At 42.6% G+C, this 17,137-nt stretch overlaps 1 protein-coding gene across 1 annotated transcript in view; it reads left to right on the top strand.

Annotated features, from left to right (window-relative positions):
- The window catches only part of GRPR (gastrin releasing peptide receptor), a 32,641-nt gene extending 16,806 nt beyond the window's left edge, over positions 1 to 15,835 (top strand). Inside the window, exons 3-4 of the mRNA XM_083844827.1 lie at positions 3,742 to 4,093; positions 7,324 to 15,835. Of these exons, the coding sequence (XP_083700953.1) occupies positions 3,742 to 4,093; positions 7,324 to 7,716 (745 nt within the window). The 3' untranslated portion in view covers positions 7,717 to 15,835. The remainder of the gene's footprint in view (positions 1 to 3,741; positions 4,094 to 7,323) is intronic.
- Positions 15,836 to 17,137: the final 1,302 nt, after the last annotated feature.

Raw genomic sequence — 17,137 nt, 5'->3', positions numbered from 1 at the left:
ATCTATTAATATTAATAAAAATAAGTCAGACTCTATCTTTCTCTGTATACTTTAATTCATTCATATTACTGGAAATTAATACTGGAAAATATTCTCTCAGCTGGCTATATTATATCGAAGAAAATCCCTAAAGTAATTATGTTAACATGCCATGTTGATAAGCATACAATAAACACCTGCAGAAATAGCTTTGAATTAACTAAATTTATGAATACCTTGATATGTAATTCATTTCCTTTTGCATTTATATTCTTTAGGGTTTACTGAAGATGTTCATTTAGCTACTGTTTCAGTAAATAATCTGGTGAAACTGACTATAAACTGAGCTCTTTTAGATGCCTTTTTTTTTTTTTCAGCCTAGCTCTTCCATTTTTGTACTGTAGAATTTGTAACACCATATTTGGAATCATAGAATCATATAATATAATATAATATTTTAAGAGCAATAGGATATCCTCAGTTGGAAGGGACCCACAAGGATCATCAGATCCAACTCTTGGGTCCCCAAAGGACCACCCAAAAAAAAATCAGACCCTATGTCTGAGAGCGTTGTCCAAATGCTCCTTGAACTCCAGGAGGCTCGGTGCTGTGACCACTGCCCTGGGGAGCCTGTCCCAGTGCCCGACCACCCTCTGGGTGCAGACCCTTTCCCTAGCACCCAGCCTGACCCTCCCCTGTCCCAGCTCCATGCTGTTCCCTCGGGTCCTGTCGCTGTCCCCAGAGAGCAGAGCTCAGCGCCTGCCCCTCCGCTCCCCTCGTGAGCAGACATTGCCTGACCTATCTTCCAGTGGCCATACACTTTCTTTTTCCATCTAAACTCTAGAAGAAAATCCCTGCTCAGCCAAGCTGACCTTCTGGTCTGCTTGCTTGACTTCCGGTATCTTGGAATTGCCTGTTCCTGTGCTCTTAAGAGATGGTACTTAAAAATTGACCTGCAGTGATGAACTCCGATATCTTCAAAAGCAGACCTTACTAACTAGTTCACTGAGCAGCCTGAAGTCTGCTCTCCCTATATCCAGGTTTGAAGTCTTGGTGGCACTTTTCCTCCTATTACCAAAGACTTTGAACTTGACTGCCTGATGGTGACTATTGCCAAGACAGCCACAGAACACCACTTCTCCTATGAGACCCTCTCTGTTTACAAGCAACAAATCTAGCAGGGCATCTTGTCTAGTCAGCTCCCTTTGTACTTGTACAAGAAGTCATCATCAAGGTGTTTTAGGAATCTCCTGGACCTGTTTATATCAGTGCTGTGTCACTCCCAATTTATGCCTGGCAAGTTGAAGTCCCCATAAGGACGTGTGTGGCTGATCTAGAATTACCTTTTAGTTCCTTAATAATAGTTCATCTGTGCTGTCATCCTGTCTGGGTGACCTATCGTAAATTACCACAACCAAATCTATTTTATTTGACTGTCCTTTAATCCTTACCCAGAGGCTCTCAACCTTGTCATCTCCAGCTGTAAGCTCTCTACAGCCCAGCTCCTCCATTACAAACAGCACCACCACCCCACCTCGCCTGCCTTGCCTATCCCTTCTGAAAAGCCTGTAACCATCCACCATAACACACCAGTCACAGGCCTCTTCCCACCAGGTTTCACTTATGCCAGTGATGTTATAGCTCTTGGGCTGAGCCAAGGCTTCTAGCTCCTCTTGCTTGTTCCTCATGTTGTGTGCACTGGAATAGAAACATCTCAAATGTGTTTCATTGTACACAGCACCTCGTGGAGCAGACTGGAGAATCTCACTAGCGTGCAGTCCCTCAGATTTTGGCATACCATCCCATAGCTTATAGCTGATAAGCCTAGTTTTATCCCTTTCCCCTTCGAATCTAGTTTAAAGATCTATCGACCAGCCCTGCTAGCTCCTCTGAAAAAATCCTTTTCCCTCTCTGAAAAAGGTACATCCCATTAGGTGCCAGCAGGCCTCGTGTTGTGTAGACCATCCCACAATTGAGAAACCCAAAATTCTTCAGGTTACAACATCCTCAGAGCTACATATTAATCAGCTGGGTCTGCCTGTTCCTTTCAATATTGTTCTCTGCTACTGGAAGGATAGAGGAAAACACTACCCCTGTGCCTGATTCTTTAACCAATTGCCCCAAAGCCCTGTTTAATTGGCCTTAGACTTCTCTTTGAAGAAGCCTGTTCCAGTGTTTGATAACCCACAATTTAAATATAAGCATGTAGGTATTTATGTGTGCATGCATGTATTCATGTGTGCATGTCTGTATTCATGTGTGCATGTATGTTCTCATGTGTGTTTGTAGGTACATGTACATGAATAATACATGTACATAAATATGTGTGTACAACATAAAATACACATACACAGATGCAGACATACACACATAGAGGGAAATGATAGGTACATTGAACAGGGTATTGCTTATAACTAGAAACTGAACATGTGTTTATCCCATAAATAATGCACTTAACCAGTTAAAACAGCGCAGAACTGATGTCTGCACAACTCCAGAGCATTGTACTTGCTGCCTCAGTGCCTGATTCAGTTGGCAGCCAGTCAGGACCCTGGAAGGAGATTATGAAAGGACTCTGGAGCACCCACGTAGGGATGGATCATCAATCTTCAGAGAGCTGACAGTGACTAAGGGCCAAAATTGTCATGGGCAGTGTGAGGTGGATCCTGGAAAAAAGTGTTCAGCAGACAGCAATTGCTATGATAATTAGTTTAAATAACAATTTGTGAAACCTGTAGGTTTGGAAATTCTTCTCAATTAATTTTTTCCTTCTACTGTAGTCTTCAAATGCATATGTAAATTTTGGCTTACCTGGTGTGTACACTCCTGCCAGACCAGGGCTCTAGCAGATATGAAACTCTTCTGTTCTCTTGTCCTCTTGTTCCACACATCGGGTTCAAATAACTTGGCTTCTTTCATTTTCTTGGATTCTAAAGTGCAGTATTCCAAAGGGCTGAAATCATGAAAGACAAAATTGCAAAACAAAAAATATTTTCTACATGCCTAGCATAGCAAGCAATAGTGGTGGTTTTTGTTTGTTGTTTTTGTTTTCTTCTGTTTATGCTTATGTTTCTGTTGTTTTTGTTTTGTTGTTGCTGTTTGTTTGCTTTTTCTTTCTTTCTTTAAGAAAGCCAGTTAGCATCTCTGGCTAATTAGCCTGGGAGCATTTAGTTCTGGACAATGGACTGTTGCCATCTACAGCATCAGGCAGCAATTTAAATGGGCAACACTCTTTGTAGATTGAGAAAGCATCAGATTTTGCTTCCAGAAGGTAAGCATACTCGCAGCTCAAAAGGAAATGTGCTACAAAATCTGCAAATTCAGTAATCCATTCAGTTTCTTTCAACAGTATTTTGCAATGGGGTGTAAACTGTTGTATGCCTTTGAAGAGAAGTCTGTGACTGTACTTCTGATCTTAATGCTATTTGGACACATACATATTAATGTCAGGCAGTACTGTGCTTCTTTGGGTCGATTACAAATTACATTAACTCAGAATCAATACACATGAAACTGAATGGATTCATAACAGTTATCTCTGCTTTAAAATGAGAAATCTTTTGAAAACGGTAAAATTTAAAATAGCAGAAAAAAAAATTCAATCTTGAGTAAAATAGGATATTTTGTTTGTTTGTTTTTAAATGAAAGGGGTCTGTAAAGAATGAGCAAGAATATGGTGCCTGAATTTTATCCATGACCAGTGCTATGGTCAATAAATGATTTCTTTTTTCTTTCTTTCTTCTTTTATTTTTTTTTCTTTAGGTATAAAGCTATAGTAAGACCAATGGAGATCCAAGCGTCCCATGCACTGATGAAGATCTGTGTGAGAGCTGCTATCATCTGGATTGTCTCCATGCTGCTTGCCATCCCCGAAGCGGTGTTTTCAGATTTGCACCCTTTCCATGACAAAGGGACTAACAAAACCTTCATCAGCTGTGCTCCTTACCCACATTCTGATGGGCTGCATCCAAAAATCCACTCGATGGCATCATTTCTGATCTTTTATATCATTCCTCTATCTGTCATATCAGTTTATTATTATTTCATTGCTAAGAATTTGATCCGGAGTGCTTACAACATTCCCGTGGAAGGAAACTTACATGTGAGAAAACAGGTAGAGACTTGGCTTTCTTCAAAAATCCACACTCCTGATGAACCTAGTAGCAAAGAGGGCTCATACAGGGAAAATGACATGAGGGCAGACTGCATCTGTTGCGTTAATTTTATTAGACTGTGGTCTAAAAGAATTGCAATGGTTGACACAAGCTGCGGCACAACATTAAAGACATCTCATGTTTCTAACTCTGGAGACTCTGACAGGGTGGTTACCACAACAAACACAGCAGGAAACTCAGGCCAGAGCCTGGGAAGGTATTGACTAGGATGCAGGAGATGGGGCAGAGATGAGCATGGTGTTGTGAGATCAAAGCTGAGGGGTGGCATGGCAGAAAATCAAAACTCATCAATGTTCCTTCATCAGAGAGAACCTTGGATAAAGTCTTGCCTCACAAAGCAGTCCCTCTTCATGCAGAAGGAAATTCTGGCTCTGATTCAGTCCTCAGCATGGAGACATGACAATGGGGTGTCATCTGCTGGTGTTGTGCCATGCTGAGAAACCAGTACAGGCTGGAGAGAGACTAGGGAAGTGGAGACAGGAGGATAGCAGTGCTGTGCATAGGGTCCCCAGGAAGGAGGACAGAGCAGGATAATGAGGCCTCCTAATAGATGCACTGAAGTTATATGTCTTGTGGATGGTGTGATCTTTGCAGTGGTGCAATCCAGGCTGAAGTCTCAGGAGAAAGGGAGAGGCCTGTCTTCTTCCCCTGAAACCTTTCATTTATTCTCCATCTATCAATGCCTCTTTTTCTATGGTCTGCAGAGGGGAGTGGTGTTGCACAAAACAGCCTGCCCCCTTGTTATCTGCCCTCTAATAGACCAGATTGGTCAATCTTCTTCTGGTCCAATAAGTCATACCCTCAAGTTTCACCTTAAGACTGATTTGATTTATATATGTAAGACATTTACTCTGGACCAGTGCAGACTCTTAACCTCCCCTTTGTAGCCTTGAAAGCAGAGATACCTCTGTTATTATCACTCATGAGTGTTTTTTGTTTGTTTGTTTGTTTGTTTAAATAAAATTCCCTGAGCTGTGCCACCACAGAACTCAAAGCCAGGCTGGCTCAACTGGGATATATTACAATTGAGTCTCATGCTCTGGTTGAAAATGTGTGGCTGAAAATGTGCAGGGGATTTAACCAGGATTTGGCCAAACTAACTCCAGGCATTCAGCAGGCGACTGTTCACTCTTGGCTGCTCCTTTTGTAAGCCACTAGGGAGAAAAAGTTATCTCCGGGGGTAAATCCAAATCCTTCATGTGCAGCTGAGTGTTTCTGGTCACTGCTTAAATTGGGATACATCTAAGCCTTGGGCTTGTCTAAGTAAGAAAGCAACAGCAAGGTAACTTCTTTCTAAACAACTTATTTCCATTGACAGATCCCCTTCCTTCCAACTGAGAGGTTCTTCAACCTAAGCTAAACTGACACAAGCCATTCTTCAGCTGAACAAGCATCCATATAATTGCACCAAGTTGACATCTCCACCTTAGGTTGACATAACACAACCATCTCTCACAGCCTTCCGGTACTAAGTTGAAACAACTGGGATGGAAAGCTATGTTTTCTGCCCATTAAGTGATGTGCTGTCCCTTAAATCCTTATTCTTTTTCTCTTCTGAATGTCTATAAATCTTTTCCACTACAGGCCATGTTTTTGCAGATTCAATGACTGTTTTGATTAGTGGCAATAAAGTGAGTTGTAAAAGCAGCCCTTTCCCCCTCTGGTTTTGGGGAGAGAGCTCTAAAGAAAACAAAAGGCCAGGCTACAGTCTAACACCATCAGTCCATCATTCCTGTCCTGCTGTGCATTCAGGAGCTATAGGTCTCCATCTGAGATAACTGGTATTGATTTCTTTATTGCGTTGCTTCCTTTCTTTATAGTGCAGATGTGGCCTCAATAGCCCTGTATCAAATTAAGGATACATTTAAAAAGAATATATGGTTTAGCCATGGAGAGCCCTTTCTCGAAGGATTTAATTTTCAGACCGCTCCCTGGAGACATTATCATCTGGTACATGTCAGTTCTTTCTAAGCTCAATAGCTAGTTTTCAGTTGGTGCCATTAAAGGGGCACCAAATAAAGTCCAAATGTGCACATCAGGTCTCTCCTGCATACTCCCTCCTTGCAGCTGTCCTGAGCAAAAACCAGCCTGCGTCAGCTGCTCAGTTTCTGATCTAGCTCAGAAGTTTCTGTGTAGCTCAGAAGGTAAGTGAGGATGAGGAGGTGGCCAGGAGCCTGGCCAGGCACTGCTGCAGCACCAGCACCAGAACAAGGGCAGCGTAGTCAGGGATGGGGAAAGTTTCAGGCTATTCAGGTCATTCTCAGATACAGGGAGCAAGCGGGTGGCAGCAAATACCCTAGAAGTGTCTGGGAAGAGGTGCAGAAATTACCAGACAGGAGAATATTATGATCCCTGTAAAGGCACCAATGTTATACTTGCTGTGCAGTATAACCCAGTGAGCAGAGCATTTCAGCAGGTCTTTCTGGGCAACTCCATTCATCCTCGGTTTTTGTGTGACCTCCGTCACGGATCTTGTCTTCGTTAGGAAGAAACGTGTTTTTCAGTGGCGTTATCTTAGTGTGCAGCATTGGTGGACAAAAGATAAGGTATGGGTTACCTCAGCTCCCCTCCGTTGAGCAATACTTTGGGTTGACTCCAAGCCTGTACATGTAAGGAAAACAAAAGTGTGGCTTGTTTGCGTGAAGGTTATACTGCGAGCTAGCTGACATCATAACAGCACCTTCCCCTTGGGTAGATACAGCTATGCTAAGAGAGGTGGTTGGTCATCTATCTGGTCACTCCCTACAGCCACCTGCTCCTTGTGACCCCAGCTCTTTCAGCTGAAGGGTCCACCGTGCTTCTGCCTTGGTGTTTCTGTAGGCATGAAATCTCCTCTCTTGACTTCTCCAGCCCCTTCAGCCTCTGAGTACTGCGTTTGGTCTCCAAGGGCTGTAAGCTGTTGGCAGCACATTTGTGTACATATACCACATGGCCCCAAGGCAGAAAGTCCTGCCTCTGGGCTCTGTGAAATATCCCAGACCCCTACTCCATAATTAATATTAATATTTATTAATATTATTTTTTCTATATATTACATAGTATGTTATATATGGGTAACTGGTGCAGGTGTCATGTGCTAACCCTTAAGGTGCAGCACTGGGAAAATATAGCTAGCTATTGGTCCAAGCTAGGGATATCTGCTAACCTGCATTTCTCTTTCTTCTTCCAGATTGAATCCCGTAAGCGCCTGGCCAGGACAGTACTAGTCTTTGTGTGCCTCTTTGCCTTCTGCTGGCTCCCCACTCACATCATCTATTTATACCGTTCCTACCACTACTCAGAGGTGGACACCTCAGTGCTGCACTTCATCGCCAGCATCTGTGCTCGGATCCTGGCATTCACTAACTCTTGCGTCAACCCATTTGCTCTCTACCTGCTCAGCAAGAGCTTTCGGAAACAGTTCAACAACCAGCTGTTCTGCTGCAGAGCTCGCCTCCTCATCCGGTCCCAGAGCATGGCCAGGAGCACCACCCGAATGACCTCCCTTAAGAGCACCAACCACTCCCTGGCCACCTTTAGCCTTATCAATGGCAACCACATCTGCCATGAAGGCTATGTCTAAAACATGCAGCTGAGGACCACTGCATGACGTACCTAGTGCAGCTGCTTGGTTTTGCTCCGTGGGGATGCTGAGTAGCACACATATGCACACATGCATGCACACTTGTGTGTGAGGAAGTCTGATGCACTCTGAGAATTTGCACTCGGAGGAGCTGGAAGCATCCAACATTTCATCCCGGACTGTGGCATGTCTGGAGCAGCAGGTCATTTAGCACCTGCCCGCAGGAGCTCCCTGGGGTGGGCTGCGTTGCTTCAAGACCTGCTGCTTTTAACGAGAGTGAAGTGAGCGTCTTAAGATCAAATCTAGTTTGGCTCTGCCAGTTCTTCATCACTTTCTGCTCAATCCCAAACTCAGACAGACTTACAGCAATGACAAAGACTACACCAGGTGCACAAAATTCATCAGAACAGTTGCATCCAGCAGTTCATGGCATAATATTTTTGACACCAAAATAAATCCATTTAAATAAGGTAAATACTTTTACAAAGGAGTTCAGTGTAGGTCATTTACAGACTTTTCAAGTATTTATTAATGTTTGGAGTACAGTATTAATTCATGGTATAAAAAATATCAAGAGTTTACTGGGGTATGTTGGTGGCCCCATCTGAAATAAATGAGCAGTATCTTGCACTACGTCAATGTGAAAGCAGTAAAGTAAATAAATGTGAGTTGGAATATGTTTACAGTTTTCAAATGTGTGAGCTTTTGCCATGTTATGGAGGAGACAGAAGGGCATTTTCCAAGTGTTACTGCTTTGCTCTTCCTGTCTTCAAGGTGGGAGATAGTGAATGTGTTTTGCCACTTAAGGGATACCACAGAAGTTTAGTCGGGTCTGGTTAAGAGTAGATATCTGACAGAAAATGAAGAGCAGCCACTTTTCATGCAGTAGTGCTTTGTGAAACTCACCAGTTATGCAGTAGAAACCATCAGCAATGCAAGGTCTGATCTCCAGACTACAGTTTTTTTCCTTCTATCTTCACAGAAATTTGTGGAGACCGAGTGACAAGGCTGGCTGGCAGCCTGGCGAGGCAGGCCTCCTGTAATGCTCGCTCCAGAGCAGATCTTGTGCCAGGCACCAGCTGTCCTGGAAACATGAGCAAAGTGTCCTGCAGATAACAAGCTTTCGAAGCGTGTGGGCTATAGGACAGGCAATGAGGCTGCACACCTGATAAAGCAAGCTGCTACAAATGAGGCTATAAACCGATCCCTGCAGCGGAATATTGAGTTTTTAATGGCCCTCATCCTCTGTGAGGATGATCCTGTTTCTTACCATGGCAAAAGAAAAATGAAAGCTAGAAAAACTTTGTGTTAGGCTTGCTGGGTGAGTGTCGAAAAGGCATGCAGCGTAATCGCACTCAGCCTGGCACCCATGGGTGCCCAGGGATGCTGGCGGGACCTGCTGTCTGCAGGGGCTGCAGGCTCAGAGAGTAGTGTCCCCTGGGTGAGGATCTCCTTGCCTGAAAAATTAACACAGTGGGGTCATTTTCCAGCTGAGTCCACTCTCTTTCTTGTCCAAGTGTGTGGCTGTGGCGTTAATTGCAATTCACTGGGCTGTCTGAGGCCTCTGTTACTGCCTTTTTCAGCAGGATGGTGCTTTCCCTGAGCTTTAACATGAAGCTCCTGATGACCAGCCTGGCCTGTGATCATTTCAGAGAGTTTTGTTGAGTTTTGAGCTGTTTACGATATTTCAAAATGAGAAGAATATATCTTGCCTGAGACTTTTTTTCACTAAATATTTTCTTCAGCCATGTAAGTATATCATGGAAAGCAAGCAGGAATTGCACATTTCACCCACAGCCGCAGTGACTGTGCTGCCTTGTGTGTCCTGACTGGTAATGAACAACAGATCACTGTTGCTCTACGAGAGAATTCAATAATTTCTGAATTCATGTTTCTGAGGGAAAGGAGAAAACAGAGCTCTGATGTGAGCAAATTGTAAACATGGGGAAAAGCACTGGCTGTAGCTCCCTCAGGGCTGCGCTGAATACGGCTACACTGTGTTGAGCACAGCAAAATTATGAAAATGTGGCACCATGGAATTAAACAAGTGCTGTGAATTTCACTCTTTTCTTCTTAAAAGAGCTAGTGACCCCCCTGAGGACAGGAAAGAGGGAGTTTTGGCTATCATTTGGAAAGTGGTTTCCAACAATGCAGCTGCAGGTGTTCGCATGTGTCACAGCCACACCATTGCTTCATTTCCTCACTATTCCTTTTTTATTATTATTTTTTTTCCCATTTGTTTTCAGAGCTGATAGGCAAATCTTTAGAGGGAGCGCCATGTAAAATGTAAAACTTCCATTGAAACCTAAAATGTCTGCAACTTCTTTGAGTTTCCAGCAACATGGGGCAGGCCTTTTCAGTGGAAAACTAGAGTATACATTTTCAATGAAATTCTTTATTTTATTCAAATCCCACCCCAGTCCCAATTTAATACCTTTAAGAAAATTTGGTGGTTTTGTGAAAAAAAAAAAATAATAAATCTAGTGAAAAAAAGTTAATGGTTAAAAAGAAAAAAAAAGTATTTTGGAATATATTTCACAAACTTACACTTGTTTTTTAATACCTCAGAAAGAGCAATTCTGAGTCTGAAATTATTCCTATTTCATCCCTGTGTTAAAATAATTAAAACACTCGATGCAGCAGTTGAGGTCAGGGAAAAGAGAACCCAATAAAGTTTTCAGAAATATCCTAGCACGTTACTGCATTAGTTGTAGCTGTAATTAGTTTTCTGCCTCTTGCTACTTGTCTCATTACCTTGGTTTCAAAAACATGATGTACTTTATACTGCTGCAACAGTCCAATTCCTTATCTAGAGCTATTTCGATGTTTGCTGGCACACCTGCAGCGCCGATTCTTTGAACCTGGAGCATTGTCTGCAGCATTGCTTGCACTCGATAAATTTTCAAAGAGCACAAAGATAAAGTCCCTGCCTGGCAAGCGACTGCAGAGACATGCGCTCAGATGCAGCCTGCTCCTTGGCAATGATCTGGTTCAGGACAGGAAAAGCCCTGGGGACTGCATTGGTTGGGAAATGCTGCATTACAAGGCTCTAAAAAACACTTTTCCCAAAATTCTGCAGCGTGTGGGTGGGGGACAAACGGCCCCTGGGTCAGGCTGTTGCATGTCACAAGGTGGGGTGTGCTACTTTCTACTATGAGGATGCGGTGCTTTCATCCTGGGTCAGAAGTGCTGCAGGGTTATTAAATATGTGTAGCTGCCATTAGATGAATCAGTGTGAAATATGAAACTAATGTTTTACTGGGACATCTTGAGTTCTGTCCCTGCTTTCTCAGAGCAGATTAAACAGGGCAAAAGGACAAAACATTGTTCATTAGGAAATTGAATTTTCTGAAATTCCTGAATTCCCTTTGCTCCCACCGAAGGTAGTGGGAGATGAAAGCACTGAATAAATCACAGCTTTCAGCTGTTCTTGCTTTGGGATTATTAAGCACTGTTTTGGTTAAAAATGTTTCCTCATCAGTTTTGAAAATCACTGCAAAGAATCAAAGAGATTAGAATCAAAGAATCAGAAAGAACAGAAATTTTCTAAGACTGACACCAAGTGAAGGTTTCAGAGTCCTTCAGCTCTGCCTACAAAAGGGTATCTGTGTTGCAGTGTTTCCACATATTGCCTTTTAGGAAATGTTTAAGTATGAAAAACCAGATGCATGTGATTCTGCTGCATGGTAACAGTTGTAAGCAAGAAAAATGATGGAAAAGAAGGGCTGTATTGTTGAACACAAATATTTATTTCGGGTTGAAAAAAAACACCAAATGTTGTATAAGGTAATGAATATTTCTTTGTGTTAAACAAAAAATAACTTGAAAATCCTCTATTTACCTAACAAGAAAACATATGTGTGATCCTGATTCCCCTAATTAGTTTGATTTGTATGGAATGAACGTTTTAGTTACAAAACAGAAAGATTGCATTTTTATGCATGGTTTGGCAGAAATAATATACCTTCTTACTCATTTTTCTGACAAAATACATTTTTTTTTCTTACAGCAGAAAACCATCTGTGTGTATTCAGTTGGGGAACAAAAACAGTCTTTCAGCCTTCTTTAAAGGCGAGAAGTTCAGTGCAGCTTATCTGAGCAGTAAGCAATCCCCTGAATGTTAACTGTGCAGCTCATTGTTAGTGCTAGGCACCACAACGATAAGAGGGCAGCTTACCCTCTCCATCCTGGGAAATCACTGCAGTTGATGGGCCTGTATCATTCTTCAATAAATCGGTAGAGATCTCGTATATCACCATATCTCCATTTCCAAGAGAAAGAAGGCAGGAGGCAAAGGAATATTTAGATGACTTTATTCAAACCTGAAAGCTTTCTGCATGTTTACTGAAATATTTGTGCTACCTTTAGCCTTTCTTTTTTTTTTCAACGACAGCAGGTTTATACATGCTGCTATCTTTTAAAAGCATGCATGTAAAGAAACAGCTGATTTGGGCCATCTGTAAATTGATATTTATTTAAGATCACAGAATAGGCTGTTGGGCTGTAAAATGCATTTTAGCTTGGGTAGCTACAGCCGCAAGAGAGTTCAGCCAGCCTGCAGGCAGCTCTCTGCAGCGGATGGTGAGCTGGATGAGCTGTTCGTGCAGCATCCCTCCCTTGTACACAGCATTTCTTGCGCAAGGGCTCTACAGCTCACGTGCACGGATCTGGCCAGACTGTTGGCCCAAAGCCAGTGGCCCTGCTCTAGCTGGGTGTCCACATATCTATTCTGGAAAGACCTCCTTGCTCCCCAGCCCCTTTCTCTTCCCAAAGGAGCTGGCAGGGTTTCACCCCTGCTCGTCCTGCCTGTAAGCAGCTACACGGGAGGAGCATGGGGCTGCGGGCACAGCATCCTGCAGAACCACAGAAAAGAGAGTCTCATCTCCAAATCACACTTCGGGCATCGCAAGTGCTGTTGGCTTGGGTCAATAACTCCAATAACTTATTCCTTCTCTGTAGCAGTTTCCCTAGAAAACCTGGAGTGTATTTGTACAGGCCACTTTGAAAGGCTCAGCACCTTGAAAACAGTGGACTCCGATGTGGATTCACACTTAACCCGAGAGTCCTCACCCAGGTATGGCATCTGTGTAGGTCATACCACAGAGGGGGTGAAAGTGTCCCCTTTGGAAAGAGCCTCTACCTTGGGATGTCCATCTCTGCTGGCTGACTGGCTTGTATTTATGTCCCTACCTTGCACTTCATCATAATCCATCATCGCAATTGTAAAACCTGTTAAGAATAGAGACTAAATACCACCCCGCTTTCTGCTAAGATTATCAATGAAGACTATGTCTAATTTTATATTAAAATCACATCCAAAACTCATTTTAAAAGTGCCTAATTGCTTGTTTCTGGAAATAGCTACTTCAGACAATTTCTGTGATTAGTTTGATTATTTCACCATAAGTAGTTATGAATTAAAGAGAACCGATCATAGAATTCTTTTGAAATAAAGGATTTAATCTGTTTTAATGTAAATTAATTACACTTCATGCTAAAATGCCCGCCTTATGCTGAACATCTTTTAGTAAGTGCTACTGCGTGTTTACAAGAAAAGTCAGTCCCTTACGTCCTTCCAAAATGATGCTTTGAAACAGATGAACCTGGGCTTTGTGCCAGCACTTCTAGCTCCAGAGTCAGACAGTGTATTATTGCTGTTCACACCACCATGCCTCTGCAGCCTCTTTTTAGTGGGAGGTGGATATGACACCAGTCCCTGCACTAGGAGGCAGAGAGCAATGATTAAAGCACCTGCCTGCTGGACAGAACTTCTCATCCAAAGGGTCCAAAGCATTTTTTCTGGGAAAAAAAAAATGGAAGAAGGAAGAAGAAGGAAAAAAAAAAAAAAAAAAAAAAGGACATTTCTACCTTCGTTTTATGAATAGCCTAAAACCAAGCCAAAGCAGGCTCTGACCTACTGGCCCTGAAGGTTAACGACAGAGTTGAGCACAGTTCCCACTGTGGGGTGCCTATCCTAGTTGTTGCCCTGAAAAATCTGGCACCCAGCCCTTGAAGATGGACAGGCAAATCATCCCTCTTGTTTTGGACACATCCCTTTTCATGAGACATGGTGCCCCATCTCTCACCTTTACTGCCCACACCAGCTCTAGTTGGTCAACATAGACTATCCACCTAATTTTCAAATGGCTGATGTCTGTCCAGATGAATCCTTCTGCACATCTCCTGTGGCAGTCAGCCCAGGCCTGCCCTGCCTCCATGCTGACCAGCAGAAGGGCACACGTTCTTTTCCTCCTTCTGTTCCCACCTTGCAGCTTTCTGTTCTTGCAAGAACCTTCTGTTCTTGCATGCAGCCCTGTCACCACCACCTGATGTCACATTAAACAGGCCATTAAGATGGTTTAACAAGAAGGAGGCTTTTCCTCCTCATCATCAATCACCTGAATGTGGCACGTACAAGACCCCTCCAGAAAGTGGTTCACAGCCCTTTACTCATTTGCTCTAGGGTTGTGAGGCTCCTTGCTGGCATGATAGAGGAAGGCTGCTGTGAATACACCCTTACTGCCAGTCATCCTTTGTGTGACCTTAGACCGCTGGCGTAAATTTGGTTAGACCATTAGTCTAAGAGCAGTGGCCTGTCTTCCCTGTGCCATGTAGTTACTTATGTATCAGACTGAACAGGAGGAAAACTAAGAAGAATGTCTTTATTCCCATAGGCTCATTCAGGGTAAGATAATAGAAAACTGAGAAAAAGTATCAGGCCAATCTCATGCCTACGGTGCTTACACTTGTGCTATCTATGCCACAGGTTGAAGGTGAAGAGCAAGAGACATGGATAATCATGACCCTTGGTCTAATACACACTAATATGATATTTTCCATGAAAGAGGCAAACTGTAAGCACTGTAATTTAATGATGTCCAAAAGGAAATGCGGTGCTCTTTGGGAAAATTGAGTATATTTCTCCCTGTCAGTGTTGTATTGCATTTAAGGGAAGAGGTGAGCTGTGCTGCACAATCTGAGGAACAGAGTGTAGGTTGGAAAAAAGCAAACAAACAAAAAAACACACCACCACCAACAAAAAATTACACTATTGTAAAACACTTCCCTCATTCAGTGATTAGGAGTATCAGAGGGGAACCCATCTTTCTTCCAAAAAGCAGATCCCTATGAATAGCAGGTGGACTCCAGGCAAGCATTTCTAGTTCATTTGGTTCCTCCTGGAGGAAAAATCAGTGTGTGCTTCTAATTGTTCTGAATGTGCATTCAGGACCAGTTGCTGGCAGTCTAGAACAAGCCAAGAATCACTTCAGGAAGCATGGTGATCCGTTACCATGTTATGCACTTTAAAAAATATCTTCAAGAGACCACAGAGTATTTGCTTTTTATAAAATCTACGACAGAGAACCAGTTACATATTATAGATCAGCTTTATCAGCAGTTCACTCTGAAGGCAGCTGAGGACACAACCCACTTCACATCATTTTCCTAGTGCATGTGTGGAAAAGCTTAGTTATGAACTACAAGATTGTACATATTTTATAAAGTGTAATTTTAATATCTCCTCTGAATATTACTTATTGCTTTGTAAAGTAATGTTTGTGTGCATTCAGCCATCTGTCTACAATACAAATGTCTTGAATTGCTGTGTACAGAGGTAATGCAGTTTATTTTACTGGAAACACGCTTTGCTTTCTCTTTTCCAGATGCTGTATAATCTGGTATGAAAAAAAAAACACTGAAAAAATAATTTCCTTATCAAATGAAAATTTGCATAAAGGCTAATGTTTCAGCTCCCTTGAGGTAACAATTAGAAGGGGATTTATAAGAATGAAATCAAAATGTGAAAGCATGTGTTCTATTTTGATTGGTTTATTTTGCCTTTGGATATATTTTCTAATTTTGTACACCATGCTTTCAAAAATGTGCCTGAGTGACCTCTATCGAAATATGGACTCAAACTGAACACTCTATCAAAAGGTAAATATTGAATTACACAAAACTTCTAGCTAATAAAGCATGATAGATTAAATAAGAAGGCTTTTGTTGCTTTTTCGTTAGAAATCATCTCAAGCTTCATAAGCATGTTTATTCACTTGCTTTTTTGTCAATTTTCAAACACTAGAAAGAGTTATCTTCCAGCAGCCAAACAGACAAAGACAGAGGTGGTATCACAAAAAAAATGCAGGGATTCTCTTTACCCACTGGGCATCCTCATCCCAGGTCCAGTTTGCTCCTGCAGGCAATGCTGCACTGACAACAGATTTGCAGACACTAGGGACTTGGCAGAGGTTTTCAAAATCTTCAGTGCTCCCATTTCTGCTGCCACAGATATGTGAGGGGCTGCAGATGGAGCAGGGCTTGCAGAAGGCCACTGCCAGTGAAACACTGAAGAAAGCACTGCCTATGAAAGCAAAAGGCTCAGAGCAATTGCATTGCAATTACTGAATGTGCCTAATAGCACTGGGCCTTGAAACTCAGCTGCTCTGGGTTGACTAATTAAAGGAAATATACAGAGGCAAGTTATGGAAGCTGACTGGTGCTACATTGACATCAGTGGCCTTTGCATCTGTCTCATTAGAAAGAAAAAGTGAGTGGTCTTTGCTTTCATACCACTTTGCACATCTGTTACACAACAGCTTTGGCCCTCCAAGAATCAATTGCAGCTCTCAGCTTGAAGGAGACAGTGCTCTTGTTGGGCTTTATTGCATTTTAGGCATCAATCTATTCTACCAAGCCTTTAACATCCTCCCCATCTTTACTGCAAACACTGTGAGCTGGACACAGGCTTTAGGTGTATGTTTGCTGCAGGAGGAAGAACAGAACAGAACAGAACAGAATGGAATGGTTCAGTTGGAAGAGACCTTCAAAGACCATCTATTCCAACTGCCTAACCACTTCAGGGCTAACCAGCAGTTAGGGCACATCACTGAGGGCATTGCCCAAACACCCCTTGAGCACTGATGGGCACGGGGCAGCACCCACCTCCCTAGGAAGCCTATTCCAGTGTGACCACCCTCACGGCAAAGAAACGTTTCCTGATGCCCAGCCTGAACCTCCCCTGGTGCAGCTTTGTGGTGTTCCCTTATGTTCTGTCATCATCATCATCATCTCCCTGTCACCAGTGAGAAGAGACCGGTGCCTCCCTCTCCACTTCCCCTCCAGGGAATGTCATATTAACAGATGCTGTTTGTCAGAGCCCTTCTTATTTCAGTTTCTTCTCCTTGGCATTTTTTGATTCATATTTATATTGGCGCTCACGTTGCATTCTGTATTTGACAGAATATTGATAATATTACATAAAGCTTAAACTGTTTTTCTGTTGTACAGTGTCCACTGCTAACATTAATTACCAGTTCATGGTATTTCTGTTGGTGTGGGAGGTCTTACAGACTCTCTACCGATAAAACTTATTTTTGGTAGGTTGAAATGTTTTCTGCCACAGATTTCAGTATTTATTGAT

The sequence above is a fragment of the Anser anser genome (genome assembly GCF_964211835.1).
Source record: "Anser anser genome assembly, chromosome: 1".
In the NCBI taxonomy this organism is placed as follows: Eukaryota; Metazoa; Chordata; class Aves; order Anseriformes; family Anatidae; genus Anser; species Anser anser.
The sequence above is the reverse complement of the archived record's forward strand: the minus strand, read 5'-3'. Positions and strand labels throughout refer to the sequence as shown.